The sequence below is a fragment of the Nipponia nippon genome, unplaced genomic scaffold (genome assembly GCF_047370975.1).
Source record: "Nipponia nippon isolate SJK-2023a ecotype South Korea unplaced genomic scaffold, ASM4737097v1 scaffold_13, whole genome shotgun sequence".
In the NCBI taxonomy this organism is placed as follows: Eukaryota; Metazoa; Chordata; class Aves; order Pelecaniformes; family Threskiornithidae; genus Nipponia; species Nipponia nippon.
The window spans coordinates 6,599,867-6,621,784 of record NW_028262324.1 but is presented as its reverse complement, the minus strand read 5'-3'; the positions used below and the strand labels follow the sequence as shown (position 1 = coordinate 6,621,784).

General features: G+C 38.3%; 1 protein-coding gene across 1 annotated transcript; it reads right to left on the bottom strand.

Annotated features, from left to right (window-relative positions):
• Positions 1 to 3,985: 3,985 nt before the first annotated feature.
• Positions 3,986 to 20,156, bottom strand: CTCFL (CCCTC-binding factor like). The gene is made up of 10 exons (XM_087749896.1): positions 19,894 to 20,156; positions 18,689 to 18,941; positions 16,797 to 16,967; positions 16,208 to 16,341; positions 14,129 to 14,249; positions 12,665 to 12,814; positions 10,736 to 10,896; positions 9,904 to 10,086; positions 8,983 to 9,103; positions 3,986 to 6,688 (listed from the first exon to the last, which is right to left on the bottom strand). Exons 1-10 carry the CDS (start codon positions 20,113 to 20,115, stop codon positions 6,534 to 6,536), a joined length of 1,671 nt encoding a protein of 556 aa, XP_087606022.1. The 5' UTR covers positions 20,116 to 20,156; the 3' UTR covers positions 3,986 to 6,533.
• Positions 20,157 to 21,918: the final 1,762 nt, after the last annotated feature.

The window sequence follows — 21,918 nt, the reverse complement described above, 5'->3', positions numbered from 1 at the left end:
ATTTCAAGAGAAGCAGAAAAAAATTTGTATGCAAAGCACAGATGCATTGCCTAATCTTAAAAGGTGCTGAGTATCTCGGTCGTCAATGCGATTTGTTGGTTATGCATCAATTTTTGGAAGTTAGCCCCAAAAGGAAGAGACCACCGTCTCAGCTCCCATCGAACTGGAATGAATTCACTGAACTAAATGGATTTACTATAAACTTACACCTATGCAAAGATGGCGCATAGTCTTACATTAACACTATTATGACATTTATTATCACGCAATTGTTATTGAAGTAAAACTCCTGCAAAAGTTTTGTCGGAGACATGGCCTGGAGGACACAGTCCATTTAAAATTAAGTGATTTCAGTTCACAGTCAGTGATGCTAAACGATGAAGGGATAAATAACTCAGTTCGAAGAGCAGGACATTTAAAATAGGATGGGAAAATAACTACTATAAACAGCTTTACAACTTGCACTTCACAGTGAAGCAGCTGATGAGTTACTATAACAGAACAAGGAAAAATCACCTTTGCCGTAAAGGGAGGATAGCTTAGTTCTCTCGGCATACAGTGCTTCCAGAAGAAGGATGGCAGTTCGAAAGCTTAATTATAATCACCATTAGCTGCTACCTACCATTTGATTAGTTGGTAATAAAAGCAAGGCTCTTTGTTATCAAAGCAAACAGCAATGTCACTCCTCCTTTGCATTCCTCCCATTAGCTGGAAACGTTGTTATGTGGATGGGGCAGGGATAAAACCAGTCATAGACCAAATCTGGGAAAAAACCCAAAGCTAAAAATAAACAAAATAATTTACAGAGGTAACTGAAACAGTGAGCTACCAAAGAAGAAAGAAACGAAATTCTTCGTTGTCAAGTGCCAATTCAAAGTGAAAACAGACTGAACCAAAACTGTCAGAAAATTCTTTACCATTTTGTAAAGATCACACACCCATAACGCCCGAGTCCAACTGTTTCAGTGACTAACTTCAAACAATAGCTGGACTGTTTAAAAGCACAACAGGGAATGGTGTTTGCCTGAAGGCATACTGTATTAATGTAAATTGCTTTCAAATGCACATTCAGTTTTTTTACACAAAACAAAAAATAGATATTAAAGTGCGCGAGTGGAAGTTACTGTTAGAGCCGTGTATAACGCTGTCAGCCATAATTCAGCCATCCATTCGTGACCGCATGGACTGAGCTTACATTCAGTGGGAAAGACAGCAAAAGGGGCCTCTACTTGTGTCGAAGGAAAACGTTACACATTATACTCTTCCTCCTTAAGAAAGGTCTGAAGATCATTGAGTCTACACCTCCTTTATGAACCTTCCCAGTTAGCACCAGATGAAACTCTCTCCCTGTTTCCTCCTTATGAGACGCTATACCACCACTCATGCCCGTGGCCGTTAGTCATGCTGCCATAGTGCCTTTATACCACCTTAAGCACTTAGGAAGTTCTAAATGTTATTTCAGTTTTAGTATTCTGAGTTTAATGTCTCTGGAAGTGATTAACAGCACTGGCTTAATGTCATTAGGTCCTTGCCTGCTTGCTCACCACCTTCTGCTAATGTAACTTAATCATTACATGCCGCAACACCCCAGGTTTCTATTTCTAGTTCACTGAGATTAAACTAGTAATAAGCAGCAGCATACTGCATCATCAGTGGGCTTCATTGCTCCTGAAGGCAAAAGGATTAAAGCAGAGATTAATTTTGTTCTGCATATCATCTTCCTTATCTGTACAATGGAGACAACATGGCTACGGCTGACAGAGACAGCTTAGGCCGCCTCAGAAGAACAACAGAAATTAAATTCCCGTCTGTTAAATTTTTGTCAGTTATATTTGCAGTGTAGTTGCGAGATCGTTAAATAACCAAATTCATTTTAACTAACAAACAAGTAATCATGGCAAAGATCTTCAGTAGATGTACTGACAGACAGCAGACCTGTTTCCCTAATCCAGGCTCAGTAATCAGGAAAAAGATCTGAAAGACAGGAAAAAGATTAGTTTGGATATGAAGGAGAAGATGGCAGGAATTTAAGATTTGACAGTTCAAGAAAATCTCTTGGAACATTCACAAAAATGCAAATCAGCTGGAAATCCACTATTTTCCTCATCTACTCTACCAGAACGATGCTTAGACGATGAGTAAAGATCATCTCATGGTAAAATCTTACATCACAGCGTGCAGAGAAAAGACCTAGTCTTTGCGGTGCACCATTTCCGCACTGTTGCGTCAAAGCTTAACTTAGAGAAAAATGAAATCTACAGGAGATGGGAAGCTCACCTTATTATGAAGGGCCTCATCACCTCTCATGGTCTGTGCACCCACTTCCCCTCACTTTAAAGGACTTTATACATTTGCCTAACAAATCTGTTGCTTGTTAAAAGCCTTAAAATCTCTTTAACTAGAGATTTCTTAGATAAGCAACTTAAATTAGCATTAAACAATAATTTTACATGATTTATCAGCCACAGAAGATATATTAACATGCTCCTAGTGCACACACCCTACAGCTCCCTTGCACTGGTGGCACTCATCTGACCTTCGACTGAGCCAACTCAGCTAAGCCAGAGCAGAAGACAAACAGAGAAGGGCATGTGCAGGGTTGAAGAGGCATCGCAGTCAGTGATGGAGGGATGGGCCCCATCCCAGCCCAGCTGTGCTTCAGGAGCAGACCGACAGGTATGCACCATCCTCTGCCTCGCAGTGACTACACCTTGTAGCGACACTAGGACTTATTAGCCTGCTAAGGAAAAAAAGCTACCAAGAACTCTTTTTGTATAGCCTTGACATGCATGAAATCATCAGCAAGATACCTTACTAAGTCAATACTAAGACAAAAAAAACCAAAGCACTTTTGACACGCATCATTTGTTCTCCTGCCTGCATAGGCAGATGTGAACGTACACTGCCATCTACAGGGAGCTCCTCTAATTACCTCTATCAGTCATCAGCTCAGTGCGTCGTTACGTGCTCTCATGCAAGCACACGTCCCACCTTACAGCCCCCCTCTTGCTGACACTAGCTACTTCTTTTAATTTCCTTGGCAAATTCTAGCATTTTGGGGGGAACAATTCTTCAGAGTTGCAGAAGACAATTCATTCTCATCGATACATCAGCAGGTACTTAATTCTGCAGCATCGTACGCCACAAATGAGCATCATTGAAGTTACTGTGCTTCAAGGTCTCAGTTATATTATGGAGCCTAATGAATAAAAATGTACCCAAAGTACTGTTTTTACTCCTTCTCTGCTTTTATCTACTGGGTATGATGTGTTATATGTGCCTGTGCAGGAACTGTACTTTTCCTCACACATTAACTATTTAAAGCATAGACAATTTCTGCTTGCAGAGGAAAGCCAGAATGCACACTTCCTTTTATGTAGAAATCTTCTTTTCTAAATACCTGAATTATCCGAGAACACTGTTAGAGGAATACTATAGAATACTTCAGTATTTTCTGTTTCATGACATGAATCATTCCTGTATATTTAACAACTCCTCCATAATTAGTAAATTAAAATATTTTAAAATTGGCATCTGTTCACAATACGTACTGGTTTAAAAGATACTAATAGACGGGGACTGGTCTAAAATATATGAACAGTATCATTAAATTAAATTGTCTTCGTAAAATAGACATCTGAAAGCCACAGTGATGCAACTTCTTAGTCATGAAGAACAATCAGTGTTGGCGGTTAAAAAGCACGAGACCACTAGGAATGGCCCCTGAAGAGGTCAAAGCATTCTTCCTTGATTTTCAAAAGGACACAATTCTAGCTTCTAACGACTTAAATAATCATTCTGCAAGTTCAGAGATCACAAGATCTTTTATTATTACATTCCTATTCCACTTTATGCAGTCTGATTTTCAGATGTCAGCACAAAATGAGTCAGCTTTGTTATTAACAGCAATTCAAATGAACAACACATATTCGGAAAATTGATCAAGTAATTTATACAACTTCTAAAATTAATTTTAACAAAGAAATCTCTTACTTAGAGTGTATGACACAAATGGAAACAGCACAACAAGAATAAGGTCAACAATATTATTTAAGCAATTATCATGGACAAAAGTATTCTTAAGCCCTATGACTGATACGGCAGCCAGAACAAATCATTAACTTAATAAAACTGGATAAATATTACCATCATGAAAATGGACACAAAACAATTCTGAATCTTTACTAAACACTCAAATAACACCATTATAATAGAAGGAGGACAAAGCCAATGAGTAATTTTGATAAATTCAAATACACTGACTTCTCAGTGATTGCTAAAAACACAGGCTACGCAACTGCAGGAGGTTTCCATTACCAAAGTGGTAACTCCCGTTCATACATTTGATTGAGCTGATTGATTAAGGTCTCGATGAGGCCTTTTAGTGTAGAGTGGTCTGTATCTTCTAAATTGGATAATTTACCGCTGTAAGACAGGGAGTATCTCGTGCCAATACTGACATCCTTATCTCCTCGCCATATACATGGAGATACTTAAGACATTGCACGACAGTTAAAGCTCCTAAGCACGCCATTGTTTTGGGTGTCATTAACAGCGGAACAGTTGCCAAATCTAAAAAGTTATTCTAGAACAGGCATGTAGGCATGTTATCAAGTATAGGATTTACAGGATAAAGCTGTTCACTTAATATACTAACTGGAAAAAACTAAGCTTTCATTTTTAACAGACTTTTCAAAGCAACAAAAGTAAGAATTTCCAGTATTTAGATCTCAAACTGCAGCTCATCTGGAATGCACAGCACACAGCAGAATTTACTACCCCTGACCGCATCAGCATAGCTAGCAAACATAGCTTGCTCAACATGCAAAACCAAACAACTTTATACTGGCTGAGTTCTGTATTATAGTTATAATGAAGTTAAACATAGATGTTAATCTTGAAATTAGGATAAGGGTTTGGCATTTTAATTAAAATTATTTACTTGTTACATGACTTGATGTTATTAAAATTGGTTAGTAATGCTAGTGGTTATTTATAATGAAATGTAACATAAGAACAGCAGCATTAAAGATGAATATTTTTAAAGTATTTAAGATTTTATGAACAGGGTTCTGAGTATTAATTATAAATGACAAAAAAAATGAGCGAGCAGTGCATAAACGGCAATTGTGATCATTGTAACTAACCATAAAAATCAATAGTACTTACTGTAATTACTCTAACTATATTAATTATTAATGAAGCAGTAAACCCAGTAGTTCTTATAACCTAAAAAGTTAGAGAATTGTATTTGACAGTTAAAATTTCTCATTCTTAAATGTACTATAAACATGAGCTTTCCTAAATAATACAAGTGTGCTTTATTGAAGACCTAATTAAAATCAAAGTCATGGGTGTGTTTTGGATCTCGTGCTAAATGTATGGTCACAATCTTACATGGAAACACTTGCAAGAAGGCTATTTAAAGGATAAGGAGGGGGGAAGAAAATAGCTACCACCTGCACTCAAAAAATAGTCAGCTTAAGGTGACAGAAAGTTATGCATTCCCAGAAAGGGGTGGTCCCGCACACTTTTCTCACAGCAGCACACACTGCTGCTGCTTCATTTTTGTCAGCTGTAACAATCATGCAGCTCTATGTCTGTCCAGCTAACTGACCTGATGAAAACTAAGATAAGAGAAAGGATTAGTTTCTAATTAGATCTGCATGCTGATCCAACTCACCCTACAGCTGCATGGTTGCTAGAGCTGAAACAGAGAGAAGAAAAAATATTATGCCCAGGACATGGGGAAAAGGACAGGACAGGCAGCACGATCCAGCCGTGAAACCGTACCCCAAAGCTTGGAGGAACTCTAACAAGAAGCCAAAAAGTAAGGGATCTGCTTCTGGCACTATTTTCCATGCCGATATAAAACTAAAGGAACTCTTCTGAAGATAATGACATTATACCTATTGAAAACCACTAGGAAAAGGGAATGAAGCTAATAACATTAAATAATTACTAGAAGTATGGGGCAGAAAACCCTGTGCTTTTTTAGCACAAAATTGTATTTTAGCATCATGAATTTTATTAGAAACAAAAGTGTTTGCAGAAAGGAGATTTAGTAAGTGTTCCTTGCATTGAAAAAAAAATCATTGCCTTTCATATGCTTACCTCAGGAAAGTACAATTAGACTGAAGTTCATGCAGCTCTCAATTCTATAGAGCTACTGAGGAATAAATTTGCTTCAGATCAGTATGCAGACCGGCGAGTAAATCTGGAAGAAAAATGAAATGCAAGGTGAAACAAACCTATCTACTTTTTCATAAATTACTCTGAAATTAGCTAATTTTTTCTTCATTCTGTTATTACATGTATGTAATAAAACAGGTGAAGGTTCCCTATAACTTTCATACCTTGGCAATGTTATTTCAGTTACACAGTAGAAATTGAAACAAGAAAAATGAGCACAGAAAGGTTTCAACAGGTTTCAAACAGTGTCTTTTCTAGCTTTCTAAATGGATGTAGTTACACACTTTGAACCCGTCAGTTACAACCAGTGAAAACAAGGAAGACCAGAGTCCGTTCGTGCATTATTTGTCCATCACGTTGAGTATCATTTCACAAGTCATTTCTGTTTTCTGTTCTCTTGCAGTTGCTGTTTCTGTTCCATCTAAAACAGGAACAATCTCACCGGCATAATGCTCATTTTTGACAGTGGAGACATCTTGGAACAATTCCAGGTCAACTTTGGAAAAAAAATTAAATATTGTGGTGATTAACCAGAAAGACAAGTAAATATTTCAATAAATTTAACAAATAGGCAATTTAATTTAGTGGAAAAAATACTGCCAATATATAACAACAGCATATCTTTTCTCTTATGGTTTATTTGGAGAATGAATATATTTTATGTTGAATATTACATTACAAGCCATGTCAGTGAGTAGTACCCATGGTATTCTTATCAGAGGAAAACTAACCATTATTTAACTGTAAATTTCATTCTCATATACATGCATTTTATTTTTTAATTATTAGTAACAGCAAATCATTGACAGCACCAGCCACACAAGTAATCTTTTGTAAAGCCACATACAGGATCCCATAGGCCCCTGCAAGTTGTGCAAGAAGTGAACAGTGACATATACTCGCAAAGGTCAACTTTGGGAAAAAACCACCTGGAACCAGCACAGGAATTTCTAATATTTGTGTGAGTCAATTAACGGACTGAGTATTTGCATGAACTACATCTAAAGACACATTATCTTAGCTCTAGAAAATCAAGCTTCCATATGAAAGGATCTGCAAGATACCAAAAAGAAACTGTTTGCACATTGCAAAACATTAATGAACAGCAAAATCTAATTATTGCAAAAACATAAACACTGCAGCTGTAACATCTCTCTAACCATACCATTACAGCCTTACCAGTGAAAACAGAAGTGTCAATGCTAATGTAAACTCAGCTGCTGATATATATTCATTAGATTCAGAAAAGCTTCAACATTTCTTCTTCTCACTATGTCAAATTTTATCTCAGTGTCATTGGCCACAAATCAGTGTGGATATAATCTACCAAAAATTAAGGTTTTAGGACACCTAGGCCTTAGATGTATCTCTATTCTTGTCTCTTACTCCATAAAAATCACCTGAAGAATCCTATCAAGGACACTACTATGGCTTTCAAAGAGCATCTGGGAAGCAGAGAGGCAAAAAACGACAGGATGTTCTGGTCAGGCAAAGCTATTTTTTTGGCCCTGGTGGCCCTGAAGGTGACCTCAGACACAAATGGCCAGCTCGCACACTGCAACAGTGCAGAGATTCAGCATTAGATCAAAGAGACAAGGGGAAGGCAGGGTGCACGAGGATACAGGGTTCCTGCCCGTGGCCTGACCTAACTGAATCTTGTATATTGTGCTTTGTCTAATTCAACAGAAATGCACATAAATGAAATCATGAGCAGACACCTCCTCTGGGTCAAATTTAGACTGTAAGGTGAAACTGCTAGAATATTACAACATATGTGGTGACAGGCTAAGGTTTATTTGAGAGAATAAAAAAAAAATACTTCACATGTTTTTAGAGTTGCAAATAAGATATAACATAAATTATTGTATCAGGAATGTACTACCATAACCCGGACAGAAAAGGCACTTCACTTATTGCTGTGGAGTTCCCGCTGACAAGACATCAACTGACCAATTAGACTACCATTTTGGTCTGCCAAAACCTGAACTTACTCACTTTCTGTGAATCTTAACCTAATGAGAAAAGACGAGGAAGCAGAAGAAAAAGAAGGAAAGAGATGGACCATCTTTTGGTTTATATTCAAGTTTACAGTATAAACACTCGGTGCTCAAGAGCTATCCACAATGAGTAACACTAAGTAATCACACGTGAGTTTCTGATTGCACAGACATGCTGAACCAAGAGCTCTATAAATTGACCTGATCACCTCTACAGTATGACAGAAGAATGACTAGCTACTTAAATCAGTAGCATTTTTATTATTATTTGATCACTATCTGGTCTGAGTATGAGAGAAAGAAGATGAACCGTTTCTTTATTAATATGTGCTAGATCTTTTGTGATTAACATGCAATCTGAGTTCTGAAATTGAGAAGTTTTCAATCTGGTCTGTATTAAAGCAGTATATTATAAATCATGAGCTCTTAAGAAAACTCACTATTGCACAACTCGGCAATGATGTGTTTCATCCTCCTTTATAAAGGCAAAGGGAATTTGTAAAAGGGAAAAGAAAAACACATTTGTAAGCATTGCTAAGCAGGGAGTTTAGGAAGACGTTGGCAGGAGCAGGGGAAGAGAAGTCTCAGAATGGGTACCTGAGCAATGACCCAACTCAGATGACAAGAATTTCTGACAAACAATAAAGACTATTCTGAAGTATTCTTCCATTATTAGCACTTAAATTAGCTTCGTTGTGAAACAGTAATTAAACAGCAGGGGAGATTCACTGTCTTAGCCTTTTATTCTTGATTCTAATTTACATGATTAAATTCTAACTTATTCACTGATTACCTTCTTGCTGAACACGCTTTGGGTTCTCATGGGTTTTATTTTTGCCCTTGCTTCTTTTTCTGGGTGTAGCAGTTTTTGCCCTCACCAATCCACAACTTTCAGCATGTTTATGCATATTATTCTGTTAGCATAATGAAGCATAAATATATGAATCAAGTATTAATGTATGTAAGCACTTTAATACACACACAAAAAACAAATATGGTTCTGACAGAGAAATTTGGGAACACTAAGTGAAAGGCTGACTTAGTTAACAACCTCCATAAAACTCCTGAAAATTTTCCAGAATACATATTAAAACTCTGCTTTAAAGGAACATATTAAAACTCTGCTTTAAAGGAACATATTAAAACTCTGCTTTAAAGGAACATTGCCATTTGGCGAGTATAAAATCAAATTTATCATTTTCTGGTTCCTGGATAAGCAATAAAGTTTTACATGTAAAATCTGTATGTGGAAAAAAGGTTGCATTTACTTTTGAAGTGTGCACCAGAGACATGTTCTCACTGCATATGGTTTTGAAGGTGTGAATAATAATTACTTTCCTTGCTGAACTGGTCCTAGCACTCTTTCACTTCAATTATCTTTCCAAATTCTGTAATTTGTCTTAGAATTCATACCTCCAAACTGCCTTTTTATTTAAGAAGGCTACTGTATTAAACATCAGTAACTTCAATACTGGCTTGTACAAACCAGTACCAACCCTGAAAATATGATATGGCAGATATTTTCTACCTAAAGGGAAACACTATAAGGTTTTTTATTAATCCCCCAATGTAAGGTTTGGGAAAGAGAACAAACAAGTTGTGCTGGCTTAGCACTGAGTTAACATTCCGGCCAGTACACTGCTTTTCACTCTATGATCTGCAATACTTAGCTAAAGATAACTCCACTGAGATTCCTGAAAAGGAAGTATCTTACCCAGAGTGAATAGCCCTTAGCACATTTAGGGCATTCATAAACAGTAGGCTTAATATTAGAATCATGGTGCTTCCTGAAGTGAAGAGTGAGAAGCTGCTTCCGTCGAAAGCTTTTGCTGCAGCACGAGCAAGTGAAGGCCTTCTCACCACTATGGGTTTGTTTATGTACAATTAAGCGTCGTTCCTGAAACAGAGAAAATACCCGTGACGTAACTATCCAGCTCTGTGACACACGTTCACAAAACCACACAGGCACACAGGGAAGTGCAAGGATGTTGCACAGACTTCTTAATTATCCTCCACTGTAAGCAGATGCTGAAGAACACACTGGGATCCTGCCCACTGGCTTGGAGAAGGTCAGAGGTTTTCCTCCTAACCTTATTAAGGTTAGCAGAGAAAATAATCAGAATGGAGCAACAGTGCATTCCAACATATCAAGGCCAAAGCAATGCTATCTTAAAGGTATTCTTTAAAATAAAATTTTCAGTTCAGACTGAATTTATTCTGTGACACTCCTGAAAATCACATTTAAGGTGCAAATACCATATTTTGTTCTCATCACAGTGTCACTGAAAGTGATTGCTCTTACTTTATACTTCTAAGCAGTTCATGTACAAAAGATTTATCAAGAAGATAGCCTCAGACTTCCCAGCATTTCAATTTTACTGTTTATTTGTGAACCATTGATCTTGCAAATAAATATAACTACACTATTTTAGTTTGATTGCAGTAAGAAGTTTTTATCTTCCTGAGGTAAATATAACCCCAAAGCCAACCCTACCTTGCCAAACCATCAATTGAATAAGCAACAATTTCTCAGTGAATTTAAATACCTGTTTACATGCATAGCTGCACTGATCACAGTTGAATCTTTTTTCGTTTCTATGAGTCTTCTCGTGATGAATAAAAGCATAGCGCTCATGAAAAACAGCTTCACAGTAACTGCATTTAATTGCCACTGCCACGTAGGAATGCAGATTTCGCAAGTGGACACCTGAACAGTTATTAAAAGCAATTAATTTTAGGGGTAAATTTTTTATTTCCACAATTTTGAACAAGAGTTCGAATGTGCGTAGCCCTGAGTAATGCATGCATTGTGGAGGAAAACACAAAAAAGAACTTTCTGCGTTCTCTGCAGTAGGGGTAAAATTGCCAAACAGGCAATTTTTCACATTAGTTTAAGATAACTGAAGTTGCAGCAAGATGTTGTAACTTTCCAGAGAAATTAAGCAGGTGTAAGCCCAAATCTTTCTGATTTCAATGGAAATCATTTAACAAATCAAATCCTTTCAAAAATTCTGGTAACTGCCTGTTTTTATCTATACACAAAAATTCATTTGAAAGTATTACCCAAAGCAATATTTACAATATTAAAATGAAAAAGTGTAAAAATAGATGAAAAAAGAAATTGTATATATGTAAATAACAATTCCTCTTCTATTCAAATACTTAATAGAATTCAATGCGATCTTTGTTTGAAAATATAAATAGATGCTAAAGGCATCTTTGTATGTCTAAATATTTTTTTAATACAGCTTCTTCATATATATTTCCGGAATAAAAATTCTATATAGGTTTTGTTGGTATTGGTCAGCCATACTGTTTCAAATACAGTAAATATGCTATATTTCTAATACACTGATTTATCAATAAAACATCTTGTTCCTAGAAAAAAGATGAATCTACACATTAAATGTGTGGGTAGAGACAACTTCACTGGTACTTGAAGCAAGTACAGTTTCAAACAAGGGTAGTTAAAAAATGTAGTATAAATTCCCAGAAAAACATGATGGCTTATATTTCAAGAACTGTGGTTTGTACAAGGAAAAATTTTAATTTACATTTTCAGTTATAATTTTAATTTATATTTTCAGTATCAACATGTGTATCAGGACTGCTTGATACTGATGGCAAAGGAAAAAATCCCATTATCTGCATATAGAATGAAGATGAACTTATGCGGTGGTTTGTTCTTTGCATTCTGGGAAAAGACCCCAACTAGCTAAGAGACATTTGAGTTTATGGTATCACCTCCAATGTTTCATGAGTGTTACACAGCCCGAAAATAATCTTTGATATTGATGTAATACATTTTAGAATTCTAAGAGTTTTGAATGCTTGAAGCACAGTAAAATCATTGTCTGCTGGACTGATGAAGTCAAACTTGCGCTTTACTAACTAATGCAATGGCATGTATTTCTTTAAATTACAAGGAGAATGCACTCAGCAATGAAGCACGCAGTACAATTCTAGATTAAGAGGTAAAAGCTGATTTGGTATATGCAAAAAAACATAGATACTAAAACATTCAGTCTATTTTAGTTTCTCATGTAGCTAGATGCAGATACACATTCTAACTAGAGATGAGAAAGAAACAGAATGCAAGAACTGAAACGGCTTTATGCAGATCTATTTTCTGTGGCTTTGAGAAAAAACTTTTCAATACAACCTGGACATAGATTTTTGTGAGGTACCTTCTTACTGAAAAACAGAAGGTCCCAACGCCACAGGTATCAAGCAGGAAAAAAAGCTAAATGTTTGCTACTTTACATCTTAAACAAATTAAAACATCAACCACAAGATGTCACCACATCTCCTTGCAGGAGGAACTTACCTGTAAAACACTGAATACATTTTCCAATATTCTGTAATGATATAAAGTCATATATAACATATTTGGTATCATTGTAAGCAGTGAAAATTAGAGATTCCACCTCCAATTATCTCTACATTTCATTTTTAATTTTTTCCTTTAAACTCACCCAAGTCACTTTTTCGTGCAATAAAGGTACTACAATGTGGACACTGGTATTTTGGCACATTTTCTCCATGCTTCTGTAACACATGGATTTTCATGGTACCACTTTGAGTGAATTTGGCCTGGCAAACATACCATTCATAGGGTTTTTCACCTACAAAAAACATATTAAAATAACACGTGCTTTGAAACTCTAATTACTTAATACAAATGCAAAATTCCCACAGCACTCAATATCCATGTTCTAACAGCAACAGTCTCCAGACCAACCAAAACGTTACTATGAGTTGACAGGGCACCTAAAAAAGTTTTCATAGCTGATTACAACGCAAAATCTTGGTTTCCAGAAGCTGCGAGTCAAACTGATTAAGCGTAAAGCCATTAATATAATTCTAAACTATTAATCAGGAATTATTTTAATTAACTTTTGTCTTGAATATTTCACGTACAAAAATGCAGAATTATCAAATGTGCAAAGAGAGAAAGCGAACAGCTGTAACATCATGATAAAAATGATTCAACACCAGCCATTGGTAATGGTGGAAAAGAAAGCAGTAAATTCTTTTTTTACCATTCTGCCCCCAAAAGTCACATCAGGTGTGAGTATCATCAAAAATTACACCAACACTGGCAATTAGCGCAGTCTAGTAAGAGCAGAGAGAAACAGCTAGTGCTGAGGACCCAACGTGCACACAGATTCGAACCAGCTCCAGTCTGGCCCTGTGGACTAAGTCCCTACCAGTACTGGACAACACCAGGTGAGCTGTTGGACTCTTCTGGTTGACTCTCACTAAAAAAGAATTGAGTTTAATTGCACCAAACTGCCTCGAGATATGAGCCAAAGCATGGTAAGTGGGGATATTTGAAAGATTTGATTCAAACCACACTCTCACACTCTGATTTAAACTAAAACACTAATCATAACATACATTACGTATCACAATTGAGCTAAGTTAAACCCTGAAGTACGTGATAGATACTAACTGCCTTCTCAGAAGGCATGCACGTTACAGAGCCGTGATTGGAACGCATTGCTTTCAATGTTAAAAGAATTTAATTCTTTGCTGACCATATTAGGTACTAGCAATGTGGGGCCACAACAATGTCCATGTTTTGAACAGACATTTAAAACTCTTCTGTTAGATACATCTCTATATAAAATTAACTAATTGAGAAATAAAAGTGACAACTTGATCCACAGAAAACAAGACCACATAAATGAAATATTTTTCTGTCATAAAAAAAAACTTTAGGAACAACAGCAAGACTGTGACTACTAGCACTGTACAGCTAGACTTCCAATAGCCAAATCCAGAAAATTTAAAGAGAACATGTTTTCCAGGCACGTATTTATGCAAAATCACAAACGAAAAAAGTACTGATTTTAGAGTCTGAAATTAGATCACTCTAACCCTACGAATGTTAAGGGCCTAAGGACTTAGACTTGATCATTACATCAGAGTCCTACCTGAATGAGTTATCATGTGCCTTTTCAGTTTATATGCATCTTTGCTAGCATAACTGCAAAGGTCACAGGCATAAGGACGCTCTCCTGTATGTGAGCGAATATGTCGTTTCATTTTGCTTGCCTAGTATTAAAAGTAAGACATTTTCTGCAGTAACATTTACATTAGAGACATAATCAATTAAAATATAAGCAATTTTACAAAATACATCTATTGCAATTTTAAATATTGCATCAATCCCAGAATTAGCGCTCTCCCTCTTTTTTCCTGTACAATCAGTCTGTTGTGGTTTTAGGTAACGTTTCTGCACTCTTTCCCCAGATATCTTACTTCCATGTTTAGTGCCAACATAAACAAAAGAAGAAATTTTATAATAAGAACATAAAAGCAAGAATTTTTAAATCAGCTGAAGGGGTACCTACTATCTTCAAGCTACTTGGATATGCCAAACAAAATTCTTTGGAAATACTCAGGAAAATAAATGAAAGGCCAAATTTGTTAACCGAAGTCTTTATTCATCTTCAAATCCCAATGAACCACTTTCATTGCAAAAGTTTTGTTTATTCTACTTTTTTATACTGTTCTTGTGATCTGTTCTATGTAAATATTGTAGGTATGCAAGCTAAAATTAGGAGTTACCTAACGTTCAATTCCTCCATTTACAAACATACTTAATGAATTCACTGCTAGATCCATTCAAATCTACAACACTATTCACTTAAATAAAATTAAACATGATTGCCAATCTTTGCTATACAAAAGTCAAATCATATGCATGGTATTACTAGGGGGTTCTGTCAGCTCTCCTTATTCAGGTAAAGCTTACGGCAGTATTAGTGAGCGTTCTGCAACAGCAATCAGTGCTGAATACTTCCTTACCGAAACAAGGGAAAGAACAGGACACTTTGACATAAACTGAAAAGGTTTTTTAAGATGCAAGCTATCCAAAATCTAACTAATAAGATAAGGTGCACAGCATAAGGTTCAGGCTTGCTTACAGCTTTAGATCTGGACACAGCACATAAAAAATTTAGATACTGAATATCCACTAAACTGTGACAATTCAATCATAGGTGACTGTGACCGTGATTCAATCACAGGTGCATGACTGAAAGCCTATTTTTTCCAAGTGAACCCTTAGGCAGCCTCTGATTTTTTTATTTCCAGATTAAGAAAATTTCAGTCCTGCAAAACCAAACATCATCAAGCGTATAAACACAACCCATGAGCTTCATTCTAGACACTAGCCAGTCTTGTCCTACTGTATCTGGAATGAAGCGTTTACATACTTGGAGGAGCAAGTATGCTGTTGTAGGATCAAATTCACACAAACACATTGTCTAGCAGCAATTTTAGTATAATAAAAAAGCAAACGCCCTTAAAACGTAACTAGTTTTCAAAAGCTAAATAATTGTACAAATACGAATTTGAGGCAACTAATTTATAAATATTACTACATGGACAAAGTAAAGATTCAAGGAATTCAGATTACTTGTTCCTTTTTTGAGGGACGATGGGGATGAAGAGACGTCCATACAAATGAAATGCATGTCACCACAAACTTTTAGTCATCAACTATCTTGCAGTAATGCTGCAGTAACAGAGCAGACAAATGAAATTCAACTCATCATTGTGGTCCAAGGCCATTAGTGGAGCCTGGTGGTCTTTGCTTTGATGCTGTTATACATGGGCCACTGATTCCTGGGACCCAGCAGATCTCCCTACCTTTACGGTCTCTACAGTCCTCTTTCACAGTATCAAAGTATTACAGCAACCACAAGTTTGGCCATTCCCCCAGTTCAGAATGCATATATACATCCGCATCACAAGCCAAGCATTAATACTGTAGCTTGACATCTGCAACTACCTCTGTAATGTACTGACTTGATCTCATGTAGAAATCTGACAATAACCACGGGTGATACAGAGAGTATGACACTTGCACAGGTAGGTCCCAATTTAGCAGAAACTTCTCAAGGTTAAAAATCTGTGCAAAAATGTTATAACTTTACAGTACATTAAAATGTTAATATGTGAAAGCCTACAAACCCTCCCAAAAGATTCAGTAAAGCTGTACTTACTTCTACACTAGAATATTTACACAGCGAACACTTGAAAGGTTTTTCTAAAGTATGCTTGTAGCGCCTGTGTCGTGAAAGCTCACCACTGGTCACAAATGCCATATCACAGTCACTGCATTTATAGCGTCTAGTCCCTGTAAGAATACATGGTTTCTTAGAATTTTATTTAAGAACACGAGGGTATGATTTGTTTGCCTTAAATCAACATGCACTATTTTTTAATATGTATCAATATATTTTTATATACAATAAATGTACACCCTAAGTTTATTATAAACACGATTTATCAATTTCCTTCATATGTTATATAGCAAAATGAAAACATCACAAAAAAATTCTATTATGCACATAGGAATCAGACACAACTGAAGTCAATATTCAGTTGACAAAAATTTTTAGAATATTATTTAACAAAATAAAATACGTACACAACTACAGATCATGTCTTTTCAGCATAGAACTCCAAACAAAATCAGAGAAACTTCTGAGCACAAAATGATCACAGAATACAGCTCTAAGACAGTCATTTGCCTGTTAATTAACTTCTGCAGACAATATGTAAAATTAAGTATTTTCACACGTTAGATACCTGTATGTACATTCACATGGTTATGCAGGAGAGTAGCTGTACGAAAAGCCTTAAGGCAGAGGTGACACACATGATGTTTCTCATCAGAATGTGTTTTCACATGACGATTAAGACTTGATATTCTGAGTGAGGTGAATGTGCACAAACCACAGTTGAAAACGGCTTTTTCTCCTGTGGGAACAAAGACACATGTAGATCGCACGAGTCACAAAATAATGACTTTACTTTTTCAAAAAAATAGTACCAATTTCAACACAGATCCTCTACTTTGGGTAAAACTACTTCATACTGCTTCATAAAAGGACTTCAAAATACATTAAAAAAAATCAAGCTGTCACACAGAAATTATTGTATCTATTTAAGACTTAAGTGATTTGCCCCAAAAATAGCGCCATGTCTTAGGGATACAGTTTAGAACCTAGTCCCAGGAAACCTAACTCCTAGCCTAGCTCTCACATCCAAGACAGGATGAAACTTCCTCTCCTGATAGCATCATTAAGACGTGGTTCATCAAGGCACTTACAACCCGTGCAACACACTTCTTGATGACAACTGTATAATTAGTACTAAGTAAGTTTGTTAAAAAATTTGGAAATGGCAGGTTAAGCTATTCTCAGCTTTCTCGTGGTCCTGAATCCACAAAGTGTAAGTAAAAAACATCGTGATGTAAAAGCCCCTTTAAAATTATTAGTTGAATTTGAGGAAAAAAAAGATCAATTCCTTGAAGAAGTCATAGAATAAAGCTATGCTTTCTCAATTACGTAACATTTCCACGTTCATGGCACAGCAGTAATGAATTTCTTTTGAGCTTAACAAGTTAAGACTAAATGTGCAACACTATCAGTTTTGAAGATCGCAAACTGCAAAATGGCAAATACGTCATATTTGAAGAACCTTTCCAGAACAGTTGTCTCAGCTCCCAAGTGCTCTCTCTGTAATGATTTTCACGCTGAGACCAAAATGTATTTTATACAATGCTTTATACCACACAGAGATGTGCAGCTAACACTTCACTTGAATAACAGCAAACAAAACACTTTATTGTTATTTATTCATTGTGGATTCATGCCCACACAAAAGAACATTGTCAGCTTTGTTAAAGCTGCTCAAATGTGCTTCCTATAAACACAGTAACTAAAACAAGGGACATTAACAATTGGTACAATATCCGTACTTTAAACAACCTCAGCCAAGATACCTTAATATCCAGATACTGCGACACACACGTTTACAGACTCTTCAACATTACTGATGTCATCCGACTTTTCCAGTACAGACATACAGTTTCTAGGGAAACAGTTGCTTATCCATTCCCTTCTAAGCCAGTCCTTAACTTCTACAACATACTTTTACATTCCTAAAACCTTAAATCAGCCATTTTCTGTTACTTCTACTTAGGTTCTGGGAGATACCTTGCTGACAGGCATTCATACCTGCCCACCACCCTCAGCAAGCAACAAGAAACCACTCTAACCTCATCCACAAACCCCCGAAAAAGAACACTTTTGAAGCTGCATGATGGAACTAAGAAAGACTAAGTAAATTACTAGGTTTATTCAAAGACATTTATACACAATATTAACTTTGAAATCTCCCTGGAGGTTCCAAATACCACATACTGTTCAAAAGACCATTAATTTCTAAATGCCATCTAAAATGTCTCTCCAGAACACAACACAGATGACATCAGCCTGAACAAGTATCTTTTATCATTTGTTCACTTAAGGCTGAAGGGTATTTTCCTTCTTCCAAATTTCCCCAGAATGTTAGATTTAACCTAATTTAAACTTAACAATTAAGATTGTGAATATTTAACATAAAATTTCAACCTTCAAAATCTAACTTAACATCTGTTATCTAAAATTGAACTACAAAGATTATTAACTTTTTACCTTTTTTCTGATGTGGAGCACAAATCTGAAATTTTAGATTCTTGGGATTTCTTACAACTGTGTGTTCTGATGGAGTTGCATATTCCTGCTCTTTACCTTCATTGCATGAATCTGACAAATCATCGCTGGCTTTGCGGCTCAGGCTCGTTGTTTCTCCAAGAGTGAAAAGCAGTTCCTTTCCTCCCACCTCTTCAGATGGGTTCAGCGGCTGGACTTTATTTTCAAACGCAATGACATGATTATCTCTGTCAATCTATTTTAAAAAGAAAATGTTTTACAACTTCTAGTCACTAGTGGCAAAACAACCGAGCTACCAACAAGATGCAAGCTACTAATTCATTTTGTTTTTCAGCCTTAAACGCGATGGACAAAACCGCAACAAAAAATTTGCATTTAACATACAGCAGCCTAACTGGGAGGTGGACAATTACTAAAATTGAGCCCTAGCTCTTCAAAATTTTACATAAAATTTCAAAGCATCATTTTAAGATTACAGCACTGAGAACACAGAAACTTGTATCCTCATTTTTTTTTAAACATTTTAAATTTAGTTTCAGTACATTTACTTTTTACAAGAAAATGACAAGAAAGTATGCTCTCAATTTTTTACCAAACTAATATAGGACTTCTGCAGCCTAATTGTAATGCTTATATATTTTTTGTCATACGGCAATTAACAAGGTTGTGATATTTTTTGCATTAGACAAACTTAAGCATGACCATACCTCAGAAACTGGCAGCACATGAGTTTTAAAAGAAACAAAATATTTTATTATAAAACCAATAGCTAAAACAGGATAAATACCAATGTTTGCATGTCCTTTTAATAAAATGCATTTCAAATGAGACCATATTACACATCCAGCTTTAACGACTGCTGTATTGTACTAATGCAGGAGAAGAAGGGAAATTGCCTAAGGCTACTTACGACATCTAGGCTGTCAAACCAAATAGCACCAAATGGCAAATTGAGTTAAAAACGTGTCTTAAGTTCAACAGGTTAGTCATCTAGAAAGGCTAAATTTTTAGTTTGCCTTTTTAATCATGGGATGAAATTATAAAAAGCTGTACAAAGGATTAAATAGTTAGGTCCAACAAATCTGAACGCCTAGAAAAGAATAATATTGAAGTCAGAACTGAATGAGTGCCATAGTACAAGCTACCAGCTAATGTATCGCCATCTTCACCACATCTAGAACTTGCACCTCAATCAGTAGCATGTCTGGTGGTTCCTCTGCTGGCTTGCTTTCTGCACTCTTTGCTTGCCCTTCATCTTGCAAAACGTTAATCTGCATCAGCCCTAAGTCATAAAAAACACAGATACCTTCCCGCACGCTTACAGCCATGCCTGCTGGCCTGTTGTGCAGCTCACCCTGCCCCTGCGGCACCACCGGCTGCAGCACAACTGCCGCGGCCAGCACTGCCATGGCCACCCCCGTCTGCGGGTGGGCAGTTATCTGGCAGACTCCCTCCACGTCCTCTTCCTCTGCCCCCAGACACACCGTCTGTAGTGTCAGCAAGCGTTTTTCACCCTCTTGAGAAGAGAGGGGCCACTCTGGGGGGACGCTTGCCCCCGTCCACATGTCGAGTCCCACACTGTGGTCACTGGCACTGCTCCTCTCCTTCACTCAGGTTATCCTGTCCCTGTCACACTCTTCTCTTCTCTCCCTGCTCTTTTCTGCACCCCCGATTTTGCTGAAAGACTCCAGGAGCCCTAAGGCCACGTACGCTGCCGAGTGAACCTGTTCAAAAAGCCAGGTTAAAGACGAGGGCAAACCGCCGGCTTTCAGGACAACCCCCGGCCCTGCCTCGCACCCCAGCCCTCGAAGCACGTTGCTGGCCTGCTCGCCCGCAGACCTCCCGCACGCCGGCTCCCACAGCACGCCTGCCGCCCCCTGCGCCCCTCACTGACCACCCCTGCCCGAGCCCCGCTCCCAAAGCGTCCCGGCCCGCCCTCACCCCCCCAGCCCCACTTCTTCACCCCCTCAGGCTCCCCCTGCTCCTCGGCCAGGGCTGCCCTCACCCCAATCCACCTCAAGGCCCCGCAGCGGGAAGGCTCCCAACCTCCGGCCACCGCCCTCCTCCCCGCCCGCGGCTGCGCTCCTCCCGCGGCAGCGGCCGGCCCAGCCTCCGGCGTGCGGGCGGCCGAGCAGCCTGGGCGGCCTGTCGGCAGCGAGCGTGTCCCCGGCCCTGCGGCTTCCCCTCAGGGAAGGGCGGGCAGAGAAGGGGCCCGGCGCCGAGGGGCCCCGTCCCTCTGGTGCACCTCGGCATGGGCGGCCCCGCGCCCCCGGGGGGGGGTCCGCCCCCTCGGCGGCAGCATCTCCCGTGGGGAGAGCTGGTTCCTCACCAGTTACTTCCCCGAGAGGTGCAAGGGCCTGACATGGACAAACCCCCAAAGGCCTCCCCGTGCACAAGGCTCAGCAAAGAGCCCTTCTCACAGGGAAAGCGCAGCAAATTAGTGCCGCTAGGCAGCAAGGCCTCCTGTAAAAGCAGCCTGTCATTTTGTCACGCTCAAGCCCTAGATGAAGTTCTCTTGGTCTTAATTGTAGGCCCTTAACCTTCTGCTCCCACTTGGCTGGAGATCACGGGCGGGGCTGAGCTTAATTGGTTTCCCCATGTTGTGGTTTAACCAGAGCCAGCAACTAAGCACCACCCAGCGGCTCGCCCATTCCTGGCCCCGGTGGGATGGGGGAGAGAATCGGAAGGGTAGAAGTTCAGAAAACTCTCACACATTGTCCACCCCTTATTCCATACCATTTACATCATGCTCAGCTCCCACACTATCTAATACATCCTCATTAACTACCCCCCTGCTTTCCATCCTTACTATAATACACAGATATCATTCCCTTAGTCTATGGACCACCCCTGTAAAATGTCCAGAAATGTCCACAAAATGTCCATTGAGTTCATTTAGTCCCTGCCTTTGGGCTCCATCCGTGATGGTGGTCACTCAGGACAGGAGAGGTGGTGCGTTGTGTGGAGTTACTGGGCACCAAAGCCAGCTCAGGTCGGGTCACTGCTGCACATGCACTGCTTCTTGTAAGGCCTGTCCTCCACTGGTTCAGGTGGTTCCTGCTATAGTAATTCCCATAACATGCAGCTCAAATCCTGGATTACAACAATTTAAAGGTATTTCCACTACAATCTCCACCCCAGTCCCTTTGGGCCAGACCATTGGGTTTAACATTGCAATGAACTCCTCCCCTTGCTCCTTGTCTGGCTTGGAC